Below are 24,865 nucleotides of genomic sequence, written 5' to 3'. Positions count from 1 at the left end.
AAAATACATCACGAAATAAAAAGTATTTAAGACAACAGTTAATGCTGAGGAGTCCAAGAAATACTGCCCAATATGATGATGTTATCTCAACTTGGGTGAGAGAACAGTTCTAGATATCAAAGGAGAAGGACATACCATCTCGCTCTCCCTCTTTCTCAGTTACAATTGTTTAAGAGATGCCTGCAGCCAGCACCTGGTTCTGCTAGGACCTCCTTTGGTGGATTTAATGCCACCAACTTGCTTATAACTCTAGTCTATGGAGCTTATTAGTATTAGGTGGTAAAGGAGTAACTGCTATCAAGTCTTTGGCAGAAGCTGGAGTAAATAATTGTAAAATAACACATTACATAACTTCAATCTGGTCAACTACATTAATACTAAGTAAGAAACAATATTATCTTAAAAGAGATAGCAAACAATTCTGTGCTTCCTGGATGTACACTACAGAAGCACTAACTTTGAACTATAACCTTGAACAACTACTTAAAGCTAACTTGCTCCTTCCAGACACAAATACTTTACCTATCAGTGCATAGAGCTTTTCCAAACGTTTGTGAGTTACCCCTTTCAGGCCAATGCCTTATACAATAAATATGTTTATCATACCAATGAAAAGGAGAAAAAAAGGAATTTGATGATAGTCAGAGACAATGGAGTGAGGGGTTTGACACTGCTCTCTGCTTAAAGGAACAAGAGTCCAGAGGCTGAATGGCTTGCCTGGTGGCAGGGTTTAGGACATAAAGGAACTCACAATGAGAGGGATGGAATCTAGTTGTGCAGTCCATGTTGGTACAGACAACATAGACATGGTATAGAAAGAGGTTATGTATAATCTGTATGAGGAGTTAGTCACCAAATTAAAAAGCAGGACCTCAAATGGTACTAATCGTTGCATTATTACTTAAACATGAGCAAATTGTCATAGGGCAAGAAAGATCAGAGAACTGAATATGTTTCTCACAGACTGCTGTCAGAAATTGGCTCCACTTTGTGGGTCACTGGCATCAAAAATGGGTAAAGTGGGCTGTACTGTTGGAGATTACACAGCAATCATTCTAGTGAGCCACATAACTAGGGAAGTAGAAAGAGTTTTGAAATAAATCCTGGAGGCAAGGAATCAAAGTTGAAAAGATGTGTAACTAAAGCAGTCCATGTCCAAATGTAGCAAGACCTGGACACTACCCAGGTTTGGGCTGACAACTGCCAAGTAACATTCATGCCATACAAATGCCAGGTGTTATTGACTTGGCAAGACTACTCAAAACATTCTTAAACAGGCAATCCAGACCATAACTTTGCAAGCTGTTTCAGTAAATATACAGTGAACATTACCCGGAGTGAGGTAGCTGTCAGGTTTTAAAACAGACAAAATTAATTCACAAATTACACAAAGAAACACAAAAAACAGAATAAAGAACCCCTACAGAACTCAGTCTATCCAATCACAGAAAAACCCTCTATAAATGTCCTGGTCACTCCCATTGACCAGAAACTCAACTGGATGTTCTATATAAATACTATATATATATATATATATATATACATATATATATAAATACTGTGTCCACAAGAACAGTTCAGAGGCTAGGAATCCAACAGTGAGTAGCTCTCCTCCTTATTCCCCAAAGCTGTCCACATTTTACAAGGCATAAGTCAAGAGTGTAATGCAATACTCCCTGGACTTATCTGGATAATTGCAGCGTCAACAATACCCAGGAAGCAAGCGACTATCCATGCCAAAATAGCCAATTTGATTGGTACCATATCCACAAACATTCATTCCCTTAACGTCCAATGTTTAGTGGCAATAAAGCAAACCATCTGCAAGATGCACTGTAGAAATTCACCAGTACCTTTCAAATCTACAACCAATACCATTTGGAAGGACAAGGGTAGAAGATACATGGAAACACCATCACCTTCAAGCTCCACTCTAAACCATCCTGATTGGAACTATATAGTCATTCATTAAAAGTCACACAGTGAAAATCCTGGAACAACTGTTTTTGCTGCATTATTGGTCTACCTACAGCATGTGGACTGCTGCGTTTCAAGGAGGCAACTCACTGTCATTTCTCGACAGCAACGACGGATGGGCAATTATTGCAGGCCCAACTAGTGACACCCACATCTCAAATGAGTTAAGAGCCAAGGCCAGAGAAAACTGTGTTAACATAGGAAATAATAAACAGAATGCACCTGGAGAGTACAAATCTCACACTAAATCAACAATTAAGGCGAGAGGTACAAAAGTAAAAGCATAGAAATAAAAGTTCAGAATAGAATGCAGGAGACACTCAAAATAAAACAAATGAGCTCAGAAGAAATATAAATAATTCAGTGTAATCAGATAGCCATTACAAAGACATGGTTGCAGAATAACACAGACCTAAATACTGAAACGTTTGGAACATTAGGGCAAGATAGAAAGATTGCTGTGTTAATTATGGTTTAGTACAACAGAGAAGAATACCCAAGTAGTAGGATGGAGGTTTGGATATGGAAAAGAAAAATTAAAATCAACTAGTCAGTTCCGTAGAAAAATTAAAGGCAAGAAGCCACTTGTGGGAGTCGTACAAAGGTCACTTAATAGCAAACATAAAGCTGGATGGGGTTTAAACAGAGATAAAGGAGGCTTTTCACAAAGGTGCAGTGATAATCATGGGAGGTTCAAATAGAGACTACAAAAATTAGATGTAGAAAGGTAGTACAGATGGGGAATTTAAAACAGCATATTCAGGAGCCAACTGGAAATCAAATTATCGTGAATCTGGTTTGGCACATCAAAAGAATTAACAATCTTGTCAAGAAGGTACCCGCAGGTAGCAGGATTATAATAGTTTACATTTACTTTGAGAGAGAGAAAAGCGAGCCCCAAGATGGAATTTCAAACTTAAATAAGGTTATTATGAGTGTATGAAAATGGATACAGCCAAGTGAACTCAGAAGTGAGATAAAAAGATTGTCAACTGAGATGCAAACATTTAAAGGAACATTTCTGAATACACAGAACAGATATAATCCAATGTGGAAGAAAATGTCCAAGCAGAGGAACCACCATCTGTGGTTAATTAAACAGTTAAGAAATTTAAAGGTGCAGCATAAAACACTCAAAGATGGATAGTAGACTGGAAAAATTGAGACAACAGAAATAAAAAACAGCGATGACGAAAACAAGGAATTATTAGTGAATGAGAGAACATTTGCTCGAAATAGAAAAGAAAGTAAGAGTATCTAGATATTTAGATGATAAAGAGTTAAGAATATGAACTTTGGTCCTATGAAAAGTGAGCCTGACGAATTAATAATGGGAAATAAAGGATATGGCATGTGAAAGGAATAATACTTTACAACAATTTTCATTGTAGGTGACACAGGTAATATTCCAGAAACACTTGTAAATCAGAAACTGGAAGCGATGGATGAACTCAAGAAAATTGCAGTTTGAAGACAAAACACTGAATGTTCTCAAAAGGAATCAGATATAGTTCTTACAGTTAAAGGGATCAAAAGCAGGAACAAGATACTGAGTTGGATGATCGGCCATGATCATATTAACAGCACAGCAAGCTTGAAAGATTGAATAGCCTACTCCTGCTCCTAATTTATATATTTGTGTCTGATTATTACTATGTAAATAACTACATCTTGTTAAGCAAAACCCGTTCCTGTTGGACTCTTATCTATTACCAAACTGAACCAGTCAGTCAGGTCCTTCAGATTCCAAAGGAGAAAAGCAGCAGCATTGTGACTGATGTATCTTTCACAAGGTGACTGTGGCACAAATCTATCAAACAACATATTAAGGACAGTGCAGATTCTAGTCAGCTTGGAACAAGACTCCAAGCACAGCTTCAAGAAGGTAGCTCAAAGAGACAGTCAACAAATGAAAGAGCCAAAGATTTGTTTTATTCATTAGGGAGTTGCTGGCTAGGCCAGCATTCATTGCCACCCCCTTAATGGTCCAGAGGGCAATTAAGAGTCAACCACATTGCTATGGGTCTGAAGTCACATGAAGGCCAAACCAGGTAAGAAGGGCAGTTTCCCTCCTTCAAGGGCATGAGTGAACCAGATAGGTTTTTCTGACTATCAGCTATGGATTCATGGTTATCACTAGATTCTTAATTCCAGATTTCTATTGAACTCAAATTCCATGTTAGGATTCAAACATTGGTCCCCAGAACTTGCTCTAGGTCTTTGGAATAACAGTCCAGTGATAATACTAGGCCATCACCTCCTCACATTGGAGAACCCTATATGAGAAGGACCTGTGGCAAGATTCTACAAGAGAGAATCTTTGTTGTTGGTCAAAAATATTTCAGACCTCATAAGAGGCACTAAATGCAAGCTAGAAACTCCATGGAGCTGGAGCACAGGTGAGCTTCTCTCAGTATAATGCAAAGCATTTGGTTTCTATATTTTCCTACAAGCTAACATGTAAATAAATAACAATTATTATTTCAAAATTTAAAAAATATCTGCCACCACCTTAAGAAACTTATGGTACACATTGCATCTTTGAACACTTTAGATCATGAAAAATACTGAGGAATATTTACAAAGCATTTAAATGCATATTGTAACAATAAGTTCAGAGAAGGTTCACCAGGTTGATTTTGGGCTTGGAGGGCTTATTTTTGAGGACAGATGAGGAAATTGGGCCTGTACTCATTGGTGTTAAGAAGAATGGGAGCCAGCCTTATTGAAGGTTCTTGCAGAACTTGACAGGGTAGACGCAAAAGACATTGTTTCCCTATGCAGGAGAACGAATACCACTGAGTGCTAGATATCGTCAGTGCAAATAGCAGTTTAAGTCTCAGGGCTACTTGTACTCATTAACCCCTTATTAGATTGAGCTAAGGACCTCAGAGAGCTCAGAAGGGGCACTAAGAGTGATGAGCATCTGAACAACAGCTACCCGTCCCAAGGCAAGAACAGAAGGCAGGGGCAAGACTGTGTCACTTCAATGCCAGGGACATAGGGTGGAAGGAAATACCTGGAAGCAACTGTGCCAGCAAGGGGAGAAAGGGGGGGAACATCTGAAAAGAGGCAGGAAAAGCTCATGTATGCAAACAGACCACAGAAGAGAAAGTCTGTTACAAATGACATCAAAGTGAAACTGGCAACAGATTATATTGACACATTTTATCAATGTGTTGAAGAAAAACGTCAGCTGAGTTACCATTAGCAAGGAATACTGCAACAAAATCATTTACTCGAACTGTTCTATCGTCACTATATCAGAGTTTCAGTGACCAACAAATGGTCTGAGAAGAAATTAGTCTCTTTGCTAATTATTCAAATCAAAATTATCTTAACTATGCAAAAAGCTAAATACAAATGTTAACATTGTCCACTGCCAACTATCATAAATTTAAAAACCTCCATTTATAATGGAAACTGCCAGAGAAATTTGTTTCATCTTAATTATACTTGCCAGTCATGGTGCACTGGAACACATAGTTTCTTAAAAACATAGCTACCATGTACTCAGGGTCCACCACAGAAAAGCTCCAAAGCGGAAATTAATTCCACTTCTAGATTTGTCAAACTAGCTGATTTACTTAACTCTAAAGCATATAAAATTGAAGCAATAAACTTTTAAAATTGCACGGATGTTCAAAATGGAAACATCTTTTTTATTTCACAACATGTGGGTATAACTGACAAGGCCAGCATTTATTTCCCATCTTAACTGCCCTTGAACAGATTGGTTTCCTGGGCCATTTCAGAGGGTAGTTAAGAGTCAACTATACTGTCACATGTAGGTCAGACCAGGTGAAAATGGCAGATTTCCTTCCCTAAAGGACATGGTGAATCAGATTTTACGTTTATGATGATCATCAAATGCTTGGTGATCACTAACAGACTAGTTTTTTAATTCCAAAATGTACGCACTGAAATCAAATTACACCAGTTGTCATGGTGGAACATTAGCTTGCATCCTAAGAATATTAGTCCAGTGATATTATTACTATACCACAGTCTCATTTTAAATCCATGCTGCAGTCAAATTAATCCTTCCAGCCGTATAGACTGATTCGCAGAAAAACCTACTCTAGATTTTGACTTCTTAAGTATAATGCCACGAGAAATTAACTAGTATGTTTTGTTTTATTTCAAAGTATTTCACTTACTGGCCTCCTCTTTCCACCAGAGTTTGACAGAGATATTTCTTTGCATTCCTGTGTGTTGGGCACGTCTCCAAAGCCATGTCAAAGTCAGAAATAGCTTTGTTTAGACTTCCTTTTGTTGCATAACTAAAATAAAATGGCAAAGAAATGTTAACAAAATACAGTTTAATGGTTATTACTGAGTAAATTATTGACTATTCTCACATTGCTAACATTGCTTTTTTTTTTAAGAAAAGCAGAGTCTCTACATTTTTGGACCTTCCAATTAACATTAGTGACACAGCACCAATTTCAACTGGCTAGAGTTTTAATCAAAGCTATTTCGCCAAATGACAAAATCCTAACACCAAAGGCGGCACGGTGGCTCAGTGATGAGCACTGCTGCCTCATCAGCACCAGGGACCCGGATTTGATTCCAGTCTTGGGGTCACTGTGCATGGAGTTTGCATGCTTTCTGTGTCCATGTGGGTTTCCATCTGGTGCCACAGTTTCCTCCCACAGTTCAAAGGTGTGTGGGTTAGGTATATTGGCCAAGCTAAATTGGCTGTAGTATCCAGGGGTGTGCAATTTAGGTACATTAGTCACGGTAAATGTGGGGTTGCAGAGATAGAGTCGGGGGGGGCGGGGGGGGATGGTTTCTGGGTGGGATGCTCTTCAGAGGGTCTGTGCAGACTTGATGGGCCAATTGGCCTCTTTCTGCACTGTAGGGATTCTATGATAGTTTGATATCATGCATGATATTATACACACCACGCATAAATCAAACTTATTCTGGAGAGATTGTAAACATTGTGAGGGAAATTCCAAGGTTATTCATAGCAAGATATGTTTTCACGTCACAGATAGAAATATTAGAAACAAGCTATGAGAAAAATTGTAATAGTTTCTCTTTCTTACTTCTACCCTGCCTTGGCTAGGCAAGGCTGTACATTTTCCAGTAACCCTACAATACTACTATTAGATTACCATTGGAGTAAAAGCATGGGCAGCAATGCCAACAGACTGAATGGTGAAATCATTTCAGCTGACCCAAATCTCATTTCTACTTATGTACATACTTCAAACAAACTAATTAGATAGCAAATAAAAGCAGAAATCTGGCCCAGTTAAAGCAGAGGCATCATTTCTAACTGCAAAATTCCCACTTGTGTCATTCTGACCAAGATTAGCTGACTTAAGACAGACGACTGATTAAATATGGTACTGTGTGGCTTGGCACAACACTACATGGTACATTTATTCTTTGAACCACCATAAGGATCTGTATCTGATGTCTCCTAACAAAAAAAAACTGGACAATATTAATGTTAGTACAGACAAACTAATGTTACTGTAGTAGCGTACAGTCTATCACAAACTTACAGAGCACCACGAGCCACAAGAGCTTCAACATTATTACTGTCAATTTCTAGGGCTTTGTTGTACTCATTCATAGCATCAACATGGCGTCCCGCTTTAAAATGGTCCACCCCAGTCTTGACACTATAGGGAAAGAAGGACAAATCTAAGTCAGTAGGGAATCAAATATTTATTATTTCCACAAACCATTTCACATAATTCAAGTAACTTGACACCAATGATGCTAATGCATTTCATGGGCATTTTGAATATCTACATGAATACTAACTCTAAATATCAGAACAACAGTTCTGGCATAAGCACTAACTAGTAATTTTCTTACTGTCAATTTCAAAAGCATTAAAGTTTGTGCAGTGCTGCAATTGTTTCTGGAATGTATGCCATCACCAAGTAAATGGTCAACTACCCTTAAAACTTCACAAGATGCTAAATAATTTGTAAATAATTGTACTGGCAGGAGTCAAATAATACTTATTGTATTTTGCAAAATGACAACTTTACATTGCACAGCTCGTGAATCACTCAAGTTTAGATGTGGATGTGTCAATGTTGGACTGGGGTGCACAAGATCAGTCAGCCTCCGATCTTCAGGGAAGCATCCTCCAAGTTGGTCTTCAAGATACGCAACAACGCAGAATCGCCAAGCAGAAACTGATAGCTAAGTTCCGTATGCACAAAGATGGCGTGAACTGTGATCTTGGGTTCATGTCACACTACATTTGACCCACCATAGTGTTCTGTAAAATCTTCCTTACTATCCTGTATTGACATCATTAGCTTTATAACTTGTTCTGATCTCTCTATCTTAACTAGTGTGTACTGTTTTGGATGACTTTTTCCTTTGGTTAGACCTTCAGAATGATCTCCTACACCTAGCATGTTATTCCAGTCATTTGATTTATCTCCAGCACCACCTTATTTTTAATCTTTTGTAATTATTTGTTCATTTGTTATTCAGCTGCTGACATTTACTCATGCCATCTGACACTCTTGATCATCTGCAGAGATCTATTATTCGGCCTGTCAACATTCCACTCATACCATTTGTATGATTGTTTGATCTTTCTGATTATCAAGTCTGTGCCTGGGTGCTCTTGTCACTTCACCCGACAAAGGGCACCACTCCAAATGCTTGTGATTTTAAATAAACCTGTTGGACTACAGCCTGATGTTGTGTGACTTTTGACTCAAGTTTATGTCAGAAGCTCTTAAACTTATGTTTCAATGTTTTATAAGAATCTCTGTTGTGTTATGATTTTGTTTCATAACTTTGTCTAGTTCCAACTGTTAGATAATTCTTTTTGTAAAAGAAAAACATCATAAACCAAGAGAGGACTGTATACTCTCAGACAACAACTGGAATATTGTGAATAGTTTGGGGACCCTTATCCAAGAAAAGACATATTGGTAACTGAAGTAGTCCAGAGAACATTCACTAGGCTGATACCAAGTATGGAGGCACTGCCTTATGAGGACAGGTTGAATAGAGTCATAGAGATGTACAGCACAGAAACAGACACTTTGGTTCAACTTGTCCATGCCAACCAGATATCCTAATCTAATCTAGTCACCATTTGCCAGCACTTGGTTCAGATCCCTTGAAACTTCCGATTCATGTAACAATCCAGAAGCCTTTTGAAAGTTTTAATTGTACCAACTTCCACCACTTCCTCTGGCAGCTCATTCCTTACACACACTACCCTCTGCGTGAAAAGGTTGCCCTTCCTGCCATTTTAAATCTTTCCCCTCTCACCCTAAACCTATGTCCTCTAGTTCTGGACTCTCCCATCCCAGGGAAAAGACCTTATCTATTTACCCTATCCATGCCCCTCATGATTTTATTAGCCTCTACAAACTAAGATGATGCAATTCATCCTTGCAATTTAACTCTTTAAGGCCCAATATCATTCTCATTAATCTCCACTGCTTCCATTTCAACACCAATTCAACCTTCTTAAAAGTCTAGGAGAAACTGCCTGCTGTTCTGCAAGCTTGTGGCACAGAATCTTTTCCGACACCTGAACAAAGTTAAACATTTCACTCAAAAGACAACATTGCTCAGAGTACAGAACTCCCTCAGCTCAGAACTGGATTGTCAGATTAGATTATGGGCTCAAATCCCTGAATGGGCGGTGCTATCATTATTTTACTGGGCTAGTAATCCAGACTTCTTGACTACTGTTCCAGAGAGATGGCTTCAAATCACACCATAGTAACTCTACATTTATATTGTTAAATAAGTCTGGAATAAAAAGTTAGCAGTCACTATATAATTAGTAAAACCATCCAGGTTTGCAGACTTTCTGGGGTCTAGTCTCTATGTGACTCCAGATCCACAGTGATGTAGCACACTCTTAGCCATCTCCCAGAAATGGCAGAGGAAACCACTCGATTGCACGGAACCACCTGATTAGCACCACATCCACAACATTAGGTAACTGCCTCCACTACTGACAGTCAGTCACAGCAGTGGATACCATATGCAAGATGCACTGCAGAAACACACCAAAGATCCTCAGACAGCACTTTCCAAACCCAAGGCCGCTTCCAAGGGATAAGAATAAGAGGAGACCTATTAAAATATACAAGATTCTTAGGAGACTTGACAGGGTAGATGCAGAAATCCCATCCCAATCTGCCCAAGAAGTAAATCAGAGAACTCTATTACCCACTAATGTCACTGGTAGCAGAGCTTACTGCAGATAATGGACCCTAGAACTGACAAAAGACCCAACCCACAAATAAAATCTGAATGAGTGTCTTCGACTAAGAATGATTGAAGAAATATTCATAAAATAAATTGGGAGAGGCTCTGAAAGTGTTCTCTCCCCACCCCATTTTTCCAAATGCTTATTATTTGTCCAAAGTACTTACCACTTTAATGCCCAAGATGCAGACTGTCTTTTCCTTAAGGCTGCAGCATAATCATCCCCTCTAAAGTTTTTACTGTTAAAAGAAAAGGATCAATAAATTTTATATTTGAGAGCAATGGCCATATTATTTTATAACACAGCAACATTTTGTCAGAAGCTACACCATTGCGTGAACCTAAATGCTTCTAAAATAACTGAGGTATAAATCAGTAGAAGTTTCAAATTTATCTCTAGACATAAACAAGCAAAAAGGAAGAATAATTACCATTTATTAAGTGTCAATTCAACCAAAGAGATTGCCTGCAGAACAGTTATGCAGGAATAAAAATTGTTTTAAAAATATGAAATAATGTACCTGTAAATGACATTCTTCAAATATAAAACCGGCTTTTTAACTCTATCAAGGGTGTTTTCTGCTATAATTATATTCACACACCATTCAAACCCAGCTAAGCTCATTCAACAAAGTACATAGTTTTCAGAAGTTTTATTTTGAAATTAGATTAACAGTGCAAACTCTTATCAATTAATTTAATTGATTTTCATTAATTACAGTCTGAGCAGGAACTAATCAGCACTACCACCATAGATGTGTACAATCTGACAACAAATTCTGCATCTTTAAGTAATTCTGCAAATGTGCAACCATAGAAGTGACTGACAGTTCCAGTAAAGATTAGCAAACACTGAGCTTTGCCATCATTACTATTAGAAATCTGAGCTAATGACAGCAACGTTTGGATTTCCACACTTAACTGTGCATGTACAAGCTACATACTGTCAGATTCAGATGAATAACAGTGACAAACGCTAACAGCTTGTCCATCATTAATACCATTAAATCTTGGACATTAACTCTCAAAATGGAGACAAATAGGAAGATGCAGAACTACAGCTGACCATTCAAGTAAATGGTGTATGGTTTTAATATAGAAAAACATACTTGACTATCTTTGATTGGTCACTTCCTTAAACAGAAATTATTGTTCATGATATCAAGGACTGTAATATAGTGCTATTCTTTCAGAGGAATTTGGCTAGATTTCCAAAGAGAGATCAACAGGACAAACCCCAATGTTTGTCCCCACTAAATTCAATATTCTTGATTTGAGCTATTATGATGATTCTCTTAACTAACTCATTCACAAGCACACTATGTTTACTACTTCGCATGTCCATTCACTCATTCATAAAACCACGGTTTTGTAGTACATTTTAATCTTAGAAGATAAACTAAATTAAACATCCATTCCAACTCATTAATGTTTCTCTACATCTTTCAATTCTTATCGGCCCAATGTTGCAAGCAGTGTTTAGATCTGTTTCTGTCGGTCTTAGCCCTGAATAAGTGTTACTATTGTAACCTACATAGAACAATACTATCGCCGCAATCATGACTCCATAACTCAAAACTATGAAAAGATTTTAATATTCATTAGCCCTGAGTAACTGCCTCTCGGGACCTGAATAGGTTGCAGAACATCTAATAGTTTCCTCCACAAGTATGTACTTTTTAAATACATATTAAATAGGGCTGCTACCCCCTTTAAGAAACATATTATCAAAACAACACTTCCATGAATCTGCATGGAAGAATGTGTAAGAATGTCAAAACCAGCAACAGTAAATAAAATCTCATGACCCAGCTATGGGAGATCAGTTTAATATCCTCTATATTTTTATTCAGTACATGCATAATTTCATTCATTTAGATCATTTTGATCTAGTATTTTTACTAATATTGCTAACTTTAAAGACAAAAAGACTAACACCTCTTAATTATGCAAGGTCAGACCAGACAATCATTCAAATCCCATTAGGAATAACAGCGAGCATTTAGCAAGTGCTTAAGCCATCTCCTGCTTCCCTACGACAGATGTCACAAAAACTTGTGTACAATAGATACAATTATGTGATACCATAGTGCTAAACTTTTAATAAATGTAAAACCTGTGCTACTGTTAAACAATACTTTGGACTGCATTGCTGCCTAGAACTGTGCTACTGCGGATGCTCAATAAACAGGCTATTTTCACCACCCACTAAACTCGGTCACCATTGAACACAATCCCATACTAGCAAAAAACCCTAAAATCAGACAGCTTGCTATTGCATTACATTGGCTGTTTGACAAAACATTTCATTGGTGCTAGGCTAAAGTGTACAATTAAAATTAAGTGTTACAAGTGTTTAATTAAGTGTTAAAATTAAGTACAAATAAAGCACACATTAAACACTTCAGAGTAATTGGGCTAGGGAACTTGTCACCAAAAGGAAATTGATTAAAAATAATTTTGAAAAATGTAAAAAAGCTTATCAATACTACAATAAATCTTCTCACTTTTGAAATAACTTGCTAGTTCACAGACCTAACTTTAATCCTATCCTTGCTGAATACATTATCCATATACATCACGGTGCCCTAAATTACATCAAGTGCATTCTGTTCTCACATTCATAGAACCATCAAATCCCTACTGTACAGGAGGCAGCCATTTGGCCTACTGAGTCTGCACCAACAGTCTGAAGAGCATCCGCCCTCACACCCTATCCTTATAACCCCACATTTACCATGGCTAACGCATCTAGCCTGCACATTCCTGGACACTACAGGGAGATTTACCATGAACAATCTACCTGATCTTTGGACTGAGGGGAAACCAGAACACCTGGCAGAAACCCAGGTGACACTGGGAGAACATGCAAACTCCACATTGTCACCCATGGCTGGAATCAAACCCGGGTCCCTGGCACTGACCACTGCTCTCACTGACATACATTTTCTCTCTGTCATTCAGCACATTACATTTAAAACCTTACTCTGCAAAGTTCTCCATGATGTTCTCCAATTTTTGTTCTGCAACTCCAACAAGCTTATATCAACTGACATTTCCACCCTCTCTCCTATAGTTTTCTGCAAGAATGGCACCAGCTTCACCTATTGCTACGGTCTTATTCCCTGAAACTCCAGCCTAAGCTTTATTTAAAATCTTGGCAAAATTGGTCAACTAGGCACACCGGTGGCAGATGGAATTTAACCCTGATTAATGGGAGGTCATGCATTTTGGAAGAAAGAACATGGCAAGGGAATACTCAATGAATGGCAAGACACTATAAAACTCAGAGGAACAGAGGGATATTTAGGTGCTTGTCCACACATCCCTAAAGGTAGCAGAATAGGTTAATGGGGATAATTAAGAATGCATATGGAACACTAACCTTTATCATTCATGCCACAGATTATAAGAGCAAGAAGGTTAGATTTGAGCTGTACAGAACTTTGATTAGGTCATAGCAGAGTACAGTGGACAGTTTTGGTCACCACACGATAGGAAGGATGTGATTGCACTGGAGGGGGTACAGAGGAGATTCATCAGGATGTTGCCTGGGTTGGAGTATTTCAGCTAAGAAGGGTAGCTGAATAAGTTTGAATGCTTTTCTTGAGCACAGAAGGATGGCAGGGTGCTGCATGGGAAATCAGATAGAGGTGTACAAGATTATGAGGGCCTTAGGCAGGGCAAATAGGAATCAGCTGTTCCCCTTATTGGAAGGGTCAATATCAAGAAGGCATAATTTTAAAATTAAAAGCAGGAGGTTGAGGGTGGAATTGAGGAAAACATATTTTCGCTCAGAGGGCACTAGGGATCTGGAAGACACTGCCTGGAAGGATAGTGGTGGTGGAAAGTCTCACAACCTCTATAAATGGTTTGGAACTGCCTGATAATGGAGCGGTGCTCCGAAAGCCAGTGTGCTTTCAATTAAACCTGTTGGACTATAATCTGGTGTTGTGTGATTTTTTTAACCTTCATAAAAGTACTTGGATGAATATTTGAAATGTTATAACATTCAAGGCTATGGGTTTAGTGCAGAAAAAGAATGACTAGTATAGTTAGTAGTATATTTTTGGCAGTGCAGAATTGTGGATTGAAGGACCTTCTCTGTCATCTATGATTTTATGATGCTATGAAAACCCATCTGTTCAATTTTGCTTCCATGGGCTTTTGTTAATTTCCTTACATCAAGTATGGGAAGCACCTTGGATGATCCTTACATCGCATCTTTAACATTAAAGTGTTTTCTCAAATAAATAAAAATCTAAACAATCAACCACTTTGTCTTTAGACACTGATAAAGAGGCAAAATTAAGATTTCAGTCAAGTTGAACTTAAAGATCAAAGATCATTAAACAGCAGAGACTATAAAAAGCTCTAATTCTAAACTGATCAAGTTAGAAGAGACATTGTCACTCCTAAAACTCAAAATCTCACCTCTGCAACCCTCTCATCAAAGATGGCGATTCAATTTCACTAATTCCAAGTTTGCCCAGCAAATATTCAACAGTTGATGGATTAGCAAATCCAAGTGTTTGGTGTAAAATTGTATCATATGTTTCAGCAACATGATTGCCTAGCATTGAAAGACGCCTGCAGACAGAGAGCAAAATATTTTAAAAATGTAAATGCAGTGGTAGGAATTCAGCACAAAACATGGTCATCAATACTGACATATTCATTTGACAGAGAATAAATAAGCAGAAAAGCATATCAAGTGCCCATTAAACGTCAAAACAAGGGAAGCAAATGACGTATTCAATGCAAGTACTCCTGTCACAGTCAAATTTAATTGTTTGCAATATTTCCTACATCATATCAGTGAGTACACTTAAAGTAACTTAATTGGTTTTGTAGCACTTTTAATCTCTCAAAGTTGTGAAAGCTACTGCTATATAGAAATAAAACCCAACAAGGATGATGATATTGCTTGGTCTGGTTATGGAGAATCAGGTGAGTCAAATGGATGAGGCCTCAGTAGAGGTAGAGAACAGTGATCTGAAGAATTTCTGGATAACAGTCATATGGACTTGAAACGTAAACTCGATTCGTCTCTCCATAGGTGCCAGACCTGCTAGTTTCTCCAGCATTTCTTTGGTTTCAGCTGAGTAACACAAGTTAAAAATGATGTGAAGGCTCTCACAAGGTTGCAGAAAAGATTTATGAAAACGATTTCCTAATTAGAGTCATATAGATGTACAGCACAGAAACAGGCCCTTTGGTCCAACTCATCCATGCCGACCAGATATCCTAAATTAATTTAGTCCCATTTGTCAGCATTTGGCCCATATCCTTCTAAACCTTTCCTATTCATGTACCCATCCAGATTCCTTTTAAATGTTAGAATTTAACCAGCCTGCACCACTTCCTCTGGCAGTTCATTCCATACTCATACCATCCTCGATGTGAAAAAGTTGCCCCTTGGATCCCTTTTAAATCTCACCCCCTCACCTTAAACCAATACCCTCTAGTTTCAGGCTCTCCCAGCCAGGGAAAAGACTTTGTGATGGATTTCAAGTTACGTGGATTGATTGGAGAAACTACGTATAAAGTACTATTGAGTCTGTCATAACAGGCCAGATCAGAGTATTTAGTCATTAGTTGAACTATGGGAAATATTCAAGTGCAGTTACCTTGAACCATAGCTGCATTTCATTAGCCCTGTAACAACAACAGATTAGCAGATTTTCATGCATTGTCCAAAGAGTCAGGAACGTTTACCGAAAATACCAAATCTTTTTTCATGTAACTGAGGTACAAAGTGCAGACTTGGTTTTGAGAATAATGAAGAGTTAATGCCATAGTAACATACTTCCCTTGGCAACTTCATGCCAATTTGGAGAATTTGCTATTTTATAATAGTGATGTACGCTGTGAAGAGTACAATGTGTTTAGTAGTCTCTGATTAACAGTGCTGAATAATTGAGATTGTCTTTTGCAAATCTCTAAATATTAGGTATCAAATGTTTATTCTGCAAAACTCAACTGAATGCTTTGAAGGGATTGAATGATGATGGAAAAGCCAGTCAAACAAAGAGATAGTTTTTCTAGTCAAAATAAAGTTATCTAGATCTCTTTTTAAAAAGCCATACAATGATGTTTTTCATCACCATCCTGCTATTACAGTGGAGGATTGCAATTTAAAATATGGCAAGTGAAAATTTAGGCCTCTGTGAAGACCATAGGAAGAATTCTGAGCAGGAACTAAAAGATAAATTAAAACTCCAATCCAGTTCAACTAAGTAAATGCATAATGATCCATGTGCTGGGAAACTCTCTATTCCCTTTTGAGCAATCTTCCAAACAAGAAAGTGGGCTCGGAGAATTTGGAAAGACAATTAATCTGTTAAGACATTATTAGGTTTCATTAAGGGCCTATATGACCTGAAATTGCTCTGAGGATTAACAGCCATGAAACAAGGGGTAAACAAAGTTAAGTGCAGCAGATTGGGGGTCAGCATGTTTTTTTTTAATTTGGCAGTTCAGAATACTGGAACTTCGTGCAAGGTAGAAACAAGCAATGCTCTCTGCAAAAACAGTCCTCTGGTTTCGCAATCTTTGAAAAGATCCTGACTATAAAGCATGTCTCTATTCTGTTCTCAGAGATTGCCATTACTAGCTGGGAACGAGAAGGCACTGACGAGAAGGATTGGGGAATTGACAATATCCACTGCCACTGTTAAGGTGGGACCAGGGTTTACCAATCCACTTAAAACATGGCAAGGATGATCGTTTTTAGAAATTTTGTGCCATCCAAAGTGAGTTTATTGATGTGCACCTTGCTGGTATTCACTGTATTATAGGAATTCAGACAGAATATATCTACTGGTCAATTCAGTCAAGGGCTGAATTAATTGAATGGGAAATATGAAATCCAACACAATGGAGGCAGGGTTAGAAACACAGATTAACCATTTGGCTAACGTGGTGCCACTGTTTAAGAAGGATGGTAAGGACAAGCGAGGGAACTATAGACCAGTGAGCCTGACCTTGATGGTGGGCAAGTTGTTGGAGGGAATCCTGAGGGACAGGATGTACATGTATTTGGAAAGGCAAGGACTGATTAGGGATTGTCAACATGGTTTTGTGCATGGGAAATCATGTCTCACAAACTTGATTGAGTTTTTTGAGGAAGTAACAAAGAGGATTGGTGAGCGCAGAGCGGTAGATGTGATCTACATGGACTTCAGAAAGGCATTCGACAAGGTTCTCCATGGGAGACTGATTAGCAAGGTTAGATCTCATGGAATGCAAGGAGGACTAGCCATTTGGATACAGAACTGGCTCAAAGGTAGAAGACAGAGGGTGGTGGTGGAGGGTTGTTTTTCAGACTGGAGGCCTGTGACCAGTGGAGTGCCACAAGGATCAGTGCTGGGTCCTCTATGTTTTATCATTTACACAAATGGTTTGGATGCAAGCGTAACAGGTACAGTTAGTAAGTTTGCAGATGACACCAAAATTGGAGGTGTCGTGGACAGCGAAGAGGGTTACCTCAGATTACAACAGGATCTGGACCAGATGGGCCAATGGGCTGAGAAGTGGCAGATGGAGTTTAATTCAGATAAATGAGAGGTGCTGCATTTTTGGAAAGCAAATCTTAGCAAGACTTATACGCTTAATGGTAAGGTCCTAGGGAATGTTGCTGAACAAAGAGACCTTGGAGTACAGGTTCATAGCTCCTTGAAATCGGAGTCGCAGGTAGGTAGGATAGTGAAGAAGGGGTTTGGTATGCGCTCCTTTATTGGTCAGAGTATTGAGTACAGGAGTTGGGAGGTCATGTTGCGGCTGTACAGTACATTGGTTAGGCCACTGTTGGAATATTGCAATAATTCTGGTCTCCTTCTTATTAGAAAGATGTTGCGAAACTTGAAAGGGCTCAGAAAATATTTACAAGGATGTTGCCAGGGTTGGAGGATTTGAGCTATAGGGAGAGGCTGAACAGGCTGGGGCTGTTTTCCCTGGAGTGTCGGAGGCTGAGGGGTGACCTTATAGAGGGTTACAAAATTATGAGGGGAATGGATAGGGTAAATAGACAAAGTCTTTCCCCCAGGGCCGGGGAGTCCAGAACTACCTGGCATAGGTTTAGGGTGAAAGGGGAAAGATATAAAAGAGATCTATGGGGCAACTTTTTCACACAGAGGGTGGTACGAGTATGGAATGAGCTGCCAGAGGATGTGGTGGAGGCTGGTACGATTGCAACATTTAAGAGCCATTTGGATGAGTATATGAATAGGAAGGGTTTGGAGGGATATAGGCCGAGTGCTGTCAGGTGGGTATAGATTGGGTTGGGATATCTGGTCGGTATGGATGGGTTGGACCGAAGGGTCTGTTTCCATGCTATACATCTCTATGACTCTGTCACAAGTTTTGTGTGAGAAATAATGACAGCACTTGTAACTGGAGGGCCATATCTGAGTTGCATCAACGAATTATACAAAAATATACCTTTTTAGTTTAAATATTTGTCACCCATTTATTGTTGAATTATGTTGACTTTGGTTGGTTTGTTACAGTAAATGGTGAAATCATACCCTGCAATTTTCTTTCCATTTACTTTGTGCAAAGTCTTTTCTTTTCGGAAAGAATCAATCGACAAAAGAATTGTAAGGCAAGATACGATACATCCTGGGAAATTATGACACATTCTGTACTTGAGTAATGACACATCCATTACTCCAAGGTTGGAGGAGTGTATTCTCTCTTTCACATCCCATTACTCACAATTATCAATAAGGCTAGTTATATACCTTAGCTACATTAGGATTAGAATTTTTTTAAAAATCAATCAACCAAGTTTCTTTAATAAATAAAACTGATCTATTATGATGTTAGGACTTACTTAGCAAATATGTAAAGCTGATTAACAGTTTGATACAATAAAATAAAATTATTTCGAGTTTTAAATGGACCCCCCCCCCCCCCCCACCCCGGCCAAAACCACCGTAAGCATGGACACAACAATTCAAGAAAAACTAAAACACTTCCTCTCTAAAGATTAATTTTGCTCTTGAAGAAAAAGATTGATAACATAGGAAGCTTTCTAGATGGTTTTCAGTCAGCATCCTGGCACATGTGCAGGTCACATAACACATTCAGTTGTCACTGGGATTTTTGCAGGCAATTTGCCCAGAAATCATAGGCAGTTCAATAGCTTTTCAAACGAACAGATGCATTTATTTTGCAAGTCCTACACTGAACAGTCCTAAAAGGTTTATTCAGAAAAGGTAGAGTGAGAGTTCAGTTGCTTCTCATCAGCAAGCAACCAAATTGAGACCCAAGCAATATTCAGAATAAAACCATGAATCCAAGCTTATGATTTCCAGTAAACAAGTCCAGACAATTAGCTAAAGACATGTGAGTGTCAAGAAGTATCCTTCAGAAAACAAAAGGTTCCAATATCCTTTTTATTTTAAAAAAGTTCAGGAATCTCCTCAACACTTCAAATGAACTACAGTCCATAATTTTTAAACATGAAGCCTCAGGAAAATTAATTATGGAGTATTTTCATGAGTCCATCCATGAAATAAATGAAATGTCACTTTTAGATGTAAAGAAAACAAATTTTAAAGAAATATATATTCACACATTTTCTTTCATTCTTTACACCTAACTATACTCGTTTTATCCAGTACAACCTATGGTACTCTTAATTCAAAGCAAACTAAGTCAATATACAGCCTCAGCAATTACATGGTCTCCTTGCAACGTTGATCATTTTTAATTGATAGGACTTTTGGCAGTAGACTTAATGGACTGAAAGGGCTATAATGCATGATTCTATTAACCTAAGACTGCAAATGTGAACTATGCTGAAATAGTTCAGCATTCTGGTTTTTGAATTTTTCTCACAAAGACTGCAAGATTATGATCGGTATACACCAATGTCTCTCTGTTGTTATGATGGACATATGCTTCAAAATGTTTAAGAACCTGACCAAACTCTCATTTCTTTTTACACTGTGGACTATCTTTAATGCAGATTTAGATTTTTGGAAAAGTATCACACTTCTCTATGCCCAACCCACCTTATGTAGGACTGCACCTAATCCTAAGCCATGAGCATCAACCACAAACTTGAAAGTCTTTGTCAAATTTGCAACAACTAACAGCTTTTAAAAAAATCAATATTGCTTACGCCCTCTCAAAAGATGGTTGGCACTCCCTGACCACAATACCTTGGCTTTCCTTTGCAGCCACACCATACAGCTATTCCTTAATTGATACTAAATTCCATTAGTCACCACACACCCCCAAAAAGCTTATAACATCTCACTTTGTCTTAGGGGCAGGGAAATCAATTCATGTTTGTACTTTTGCTGTCTTTGAACAAAGGCTTAGGTATGGTTTTTTTTACATTTTTTTTAAAGTTCACTTTGGTAACCTTTATATTAAAACAATTGCAAATTTCTATCAATAATGCTTCCAATGTACCAAGTGGTACTTCTAAATGTCATCACACACCAGCACATTAAGGTCAATCATGTGATTGGGAGCATGACCTAACAATTGATTCATTTTTTCTGCAAAGTTGCTTTGGCATTTTTCTGCTCAAATGGAAACACCTAGTATTAGAAAAGATTATCTGGGTGTCAAAAGACACAATTTTTTTTAGCTCCAGGGGTTAAAGGAAACCTGCCAGAATACCATGATAAATGTGTTTTGGTAAAAAAGTCTGGCACTGCCAACTTATCAATGGTCTTCCACCCAATTCCTCTATCAGGAGATTGCATTTGTTACTGAATGCAGGCTTGTGTATTAATATGACCGGAATACTATGCCTCCTTTGAATAGTTTCTGGACTGAAGTGATAAAGATGCTGTTTAAAGGGAGAGGATTCTCTTACACCTACATTAAATGTGGATAAAGTCATACCCAGAGTTGCCCCTATACACTTCTTTAAATTCTGCAATTAACTTCATTAGATCTCATCATTCTGCCTCTAATAATGAAAGCATGTGTGTCTCTCCACACACACACACACACACACACACACACACCCCACCCCAGACAGACGAAGAACCACATGCACACATATATATTGTGGGGTGAACTTTTTTGTACTTGCAGAGTTACATTGCACTTTGCTTAAAAACTACATATTCATGTAGAACTCTGAGCTCAAAAACTGTATGAATTTATGTAAAACTCTGTTTCTCACTTTTTAGATTGGAATCAATCTAAACATCAGGTCATAGACAGAGAACACACGGGGCTAACACTTTTTACCTTCAACATATTGTCTAGCTGTCACCATTGTTAACAGCTAACCCGAGAATGCAACTTTAAAAAAAAGGGTTTTGTGATTTACAAATGAAAGAAGTGAAACTATCACTGTATTCTAACAGATGAAAGGCTTAACAGACAATCAATTCTTCAATGTATAATTTCAGTTACATCACACTGCAAATTTTTGCTATAAATTCTGTGTTACGATCGAGCCCTCCACTATCACCTGATGCTATCCGAAAGCTAGTGTGCTTCCAATTAAACCTGTTGGACTATAACCTGGTGTTGTGTGATTTTTGACTCAATCTACCTAAGTTTCTTTGCAAAGTATGCCATAAATCTCAAAGTTTGCCAGTCAGTATCAAGTTTTCTTTTTGCCATGACATTTGTTTCAAATCATCTTTTTTAAAAATGCCTCAGTGTCCCCTTTCATCAAATCTGAGGCGGGCTTGCTGATGCTCTCCACTAAGTCTTGGGCTTGAGTCAGTTCTTTCTTGATTAAAATTTTCTTTGGAGTCAGAAACAGCCTTTTTAAAAAAAAACGTGGAAAACATTTCCTCTCCCTTTTCTTTCTCTCTGCAATTCAAGTTTCAGCTCAAAATATGCTGCCTCTTTTTCCACTTACTGAAATATATACTCCTTTTCCTCTCAAACGCTCACTCTAGCTTCTTCCTTTCCAATTGGTGCCAGTGCAAACTTTTCTATGGATTCTACTTGTTGTTCTAGCTTTGTCACTGCAAATCTTCAAATTTCCATCTAATAGTTTCTGAATTTCAAGTTTCCTAGGTGGAATCTTTAACTGTGAGTGTTTCGTCACACTCAGCAGTTGCGCAGCAGTCAATTCCTTCAAAAAGTAAAAAACATCTATTCCAGGCTGCTGTACATACTCAATTGCATGCAAGTAGCACAAGTTTTACTTTGACCCACACAAATCTGGCAACATGAATTTTATCCTTTTCAATTATTACCCTACTTCCAATTACATAATTCTGGTCCTGGGTTATCCCTCAAGTCCCAAGTTTTATGTCACAACTGAGGATTTCTTTTATTCACTCTTGGGATGTGGCTGTCTCTGGCTGGGCTAGTGTACATAGTCATCCTAAGATGCCCTTGGAGAAAGGGAATATGTTGCGACAAGGGCAGTTAAGAGTCAACCATGTTTCTGTTGATCTAAAGTTGGATGTAGCCAGACCAGATGTCAGTTCCCTTTCCTGAAGGATATTAGTCAATCAGGTAAATTGACAATAGTCATCACTGAATTTCTAATTCCAAATTTATCATCAATTTCAAATTCCACCATTTGCCATGGTGTGTTTCGAACCTTGGAAGTTACCTGGGTCTCAGTGTTACTATTTGAGTAACAATAACATGAGGTTTCTGTCTCCAAATGGAGAAGTGCAGTTTTCTCTCTCTCTTTCATCCCACTATTCTACTAGTCACAACATAAATATAAATGTTTTGCCCAGTAACCAAAATGTCCAATCACATACTTTATATGAGATTCAGACCAAAATAATGGTCCATCAACTAGGTTAATTTCATGTGAAAACAGAGCTTATTTGGCAAAAATATAAAGTTGATAAACACAGTTTGAAATATGAAAGCTTTAATATTTACCCTATAATCTACTTTGTGCACACCAAATGACAAGCCAACTAGAAGGAAAAACAAAGAGCTTTCACTTCAGAGATTAATTTTGGGGAAAAGAGACACTTTGGCCAATAAATTAGTGCTTGTAAAAAAATGTATAAAGTATGAAATATTCAACATGATTCTCAGTTCGTGTCCTCACACAGCAGACAAGCAACACTAAACACAAGCAGTTGTCACTGGGACCTCTGCAGATACAGTTCATCCAGAAATTGTCAAGAATTCAGAGGTCTTTCAGGATACAGCTGCATTGGCTTTTCAGTTCTCACACCGGAATCTCCAAAAGGTTTTTTTTGCTCCCCCCATCCACCTCCAAAAGAAAGATAGGGAATGAGCTGGGTAGCTTCTCACTCAGAAGACAGCATCCCAACAGGAGTCCAAATAATATTCAAACCAGTTGTGCTTTCCAGTAAACAAGTCCAGGCAAGTACTAAAGTCATGTTACATCCCTAAGTTATAAATAGGACCAATGTCCTTTTAAAAATAAAAGTCTAGGTATTTGTTCAGTTCTTCAAGTTAGCCATTGTCCACAAGCTTGTAAATATGAAATCTCAAAATTAATAATGAAGTATTGGATGTAGGTTTGCTCGCTGAGCTGAAAGGTTCATTTCCAGATGTTTCGTTAGCTTACTAGGTAACATCTTCAGTGGACTTCATGCAAAGCAATGCTGAAAATTCCTGCTTTTTATTTATATGTTTGGGTTTCTTTGGGTTGGTGATGTCATTTCCTGTGGTGAAGTCACTTCATGTTCCTTTTCAAAGGGGGTGGTAGATGGGGTCTAACTCAATGTGTTTGTTGATAGAGTTCCAGTTGGAATGCCATACTTTTAGGAATTCTCATGCATGTTTTTGTTTGGCTTGTCCTAGGATAGATGTATTGTCCCAGTCAAGGTAGTGTCCTTCCTCATCTGTATGTGAGGATACTAGTGAGAGAGGGTCATGTCTTTTTGTGGCTAGTTGGTGTTCATGTATCCTGGTGGCTAGTTTTCTGCTTGTTTGTCCAATGTAGTGCTTGTTACAGTCCTTGCATGGTATTTTGTAAATGACGTTAGTTTTGCTTATTGTCAGTATAGGGTCCTTCAAATTCATTAGCTGCTCTTTTAGTGTGTTGGTGGGTTTGTGGGCTACCATGGTGCCAAGGGGTCCGAGTAGTCTGGCAGTCATTTCCGAAATGTCTTTGATGTAGGGGAGAGTAGCTAGGGTTTCTGGACGTGTTTTGTCTGCTTGTTTGGGTTTGTTGCTGAGAAATCGGCAGATTGTGTTCATTGGGTACCCATTCTTTTGAATACACGTTATAGGTGATTTGCCTCTGCTCTGTGCTGCGGTGTGTGTTGGCTCGTTGAAATAATGTTCTGATGCAGCTTCGTTTGTGGATGTTGGGATGATTGCTTCTGTAGTTCAATATTTGGTCTGTAATGTGCTGTTTTTCTGTAGATACTGGTTTGAAGCTCCCTATTGGCTGTTTGCTCTACTGTGACACCTAGGAATAGCAGTTTGTTGTTGTTTTCCTCCTCTGTAATGAATTTTATGCCAGTAAAGGTAATATTGATGGTCTTGAAGGTTTCCTCTAACTTGTTTCGCTTAATGATGACAAAGGTGTCATCCACGAAGCGGACCCAGAGTTTGGGTTGGATAGTTGGCAGAGCTGTTTCTTCAAGTCTCTGCATTACTGCCTCTGCTAAGAACCCTGATATCGGAGATCCCATGGGTGTTCCATTGGTTTGTCTGTAAGTTTTGGCATTGAAGGTGAAGTGGATGGTAAGGTATAGGTCCACTAGCTTCATGATATTCT

General features: G+C 38.3%; 1 protein-coding gene across 3 annotated transcripts in view; it reads right to left on the bottom strand.

Moving 5' to 3' along the window:
* ttc14 (tetratricopeptide repeat domain 14) overlaps positions 1-24,865 on the bottom strand; it is a 57,180-nt gene that overhangs the window by 9,992 nt on the left and 22,323 nt on the right. For all 3 annotated transcript variants that reach the window (XM_072572429.1, XM_072572431.1, XM_072572430.1), the window contains 4 exons: positions 14,635-14,790; positions 10,368-10,439; positions 7,497-7,616; positions 6,138-6,260 (listed from right to left, as the gene is read on the bottom strand). In XM_072572429.1, the coding sequence (XP_072428530.1) occupies positions 6,138-6,260; positions 7,497-7,616; positions 10,368-10,439; positions 14,635-14,790 (471 nt within the window). The remainder of the gene's footprint in view (positions 1-6,137; positions 6,261-7,496; positions 7,617-10,367; positions 10,440-14,634; positions 14,791-24,865) is intronic.

Source organism: Chiloscyllium punctatum, chromosome 6 (genome assembly GCF_047496795.1).
Source record: "Chiloscyllium punctatum isolate Juve2018m chromosome 6, sChiPun1.3, whole genome shotgun sequence".
Classification (NCBI taxonomy): domain Eukaryota; kingdom Metazoa; phylum Chordata; class Chondrichthyes; order Orectolobiformes; family Hemiscylliidae; genus Chiloscyllium; species Chiloscyllium punctatum.
Note: the sequence above shows the minus strand (reverse complement) of the source record. Positions and strands in the feature narration are given on the sequence as shown.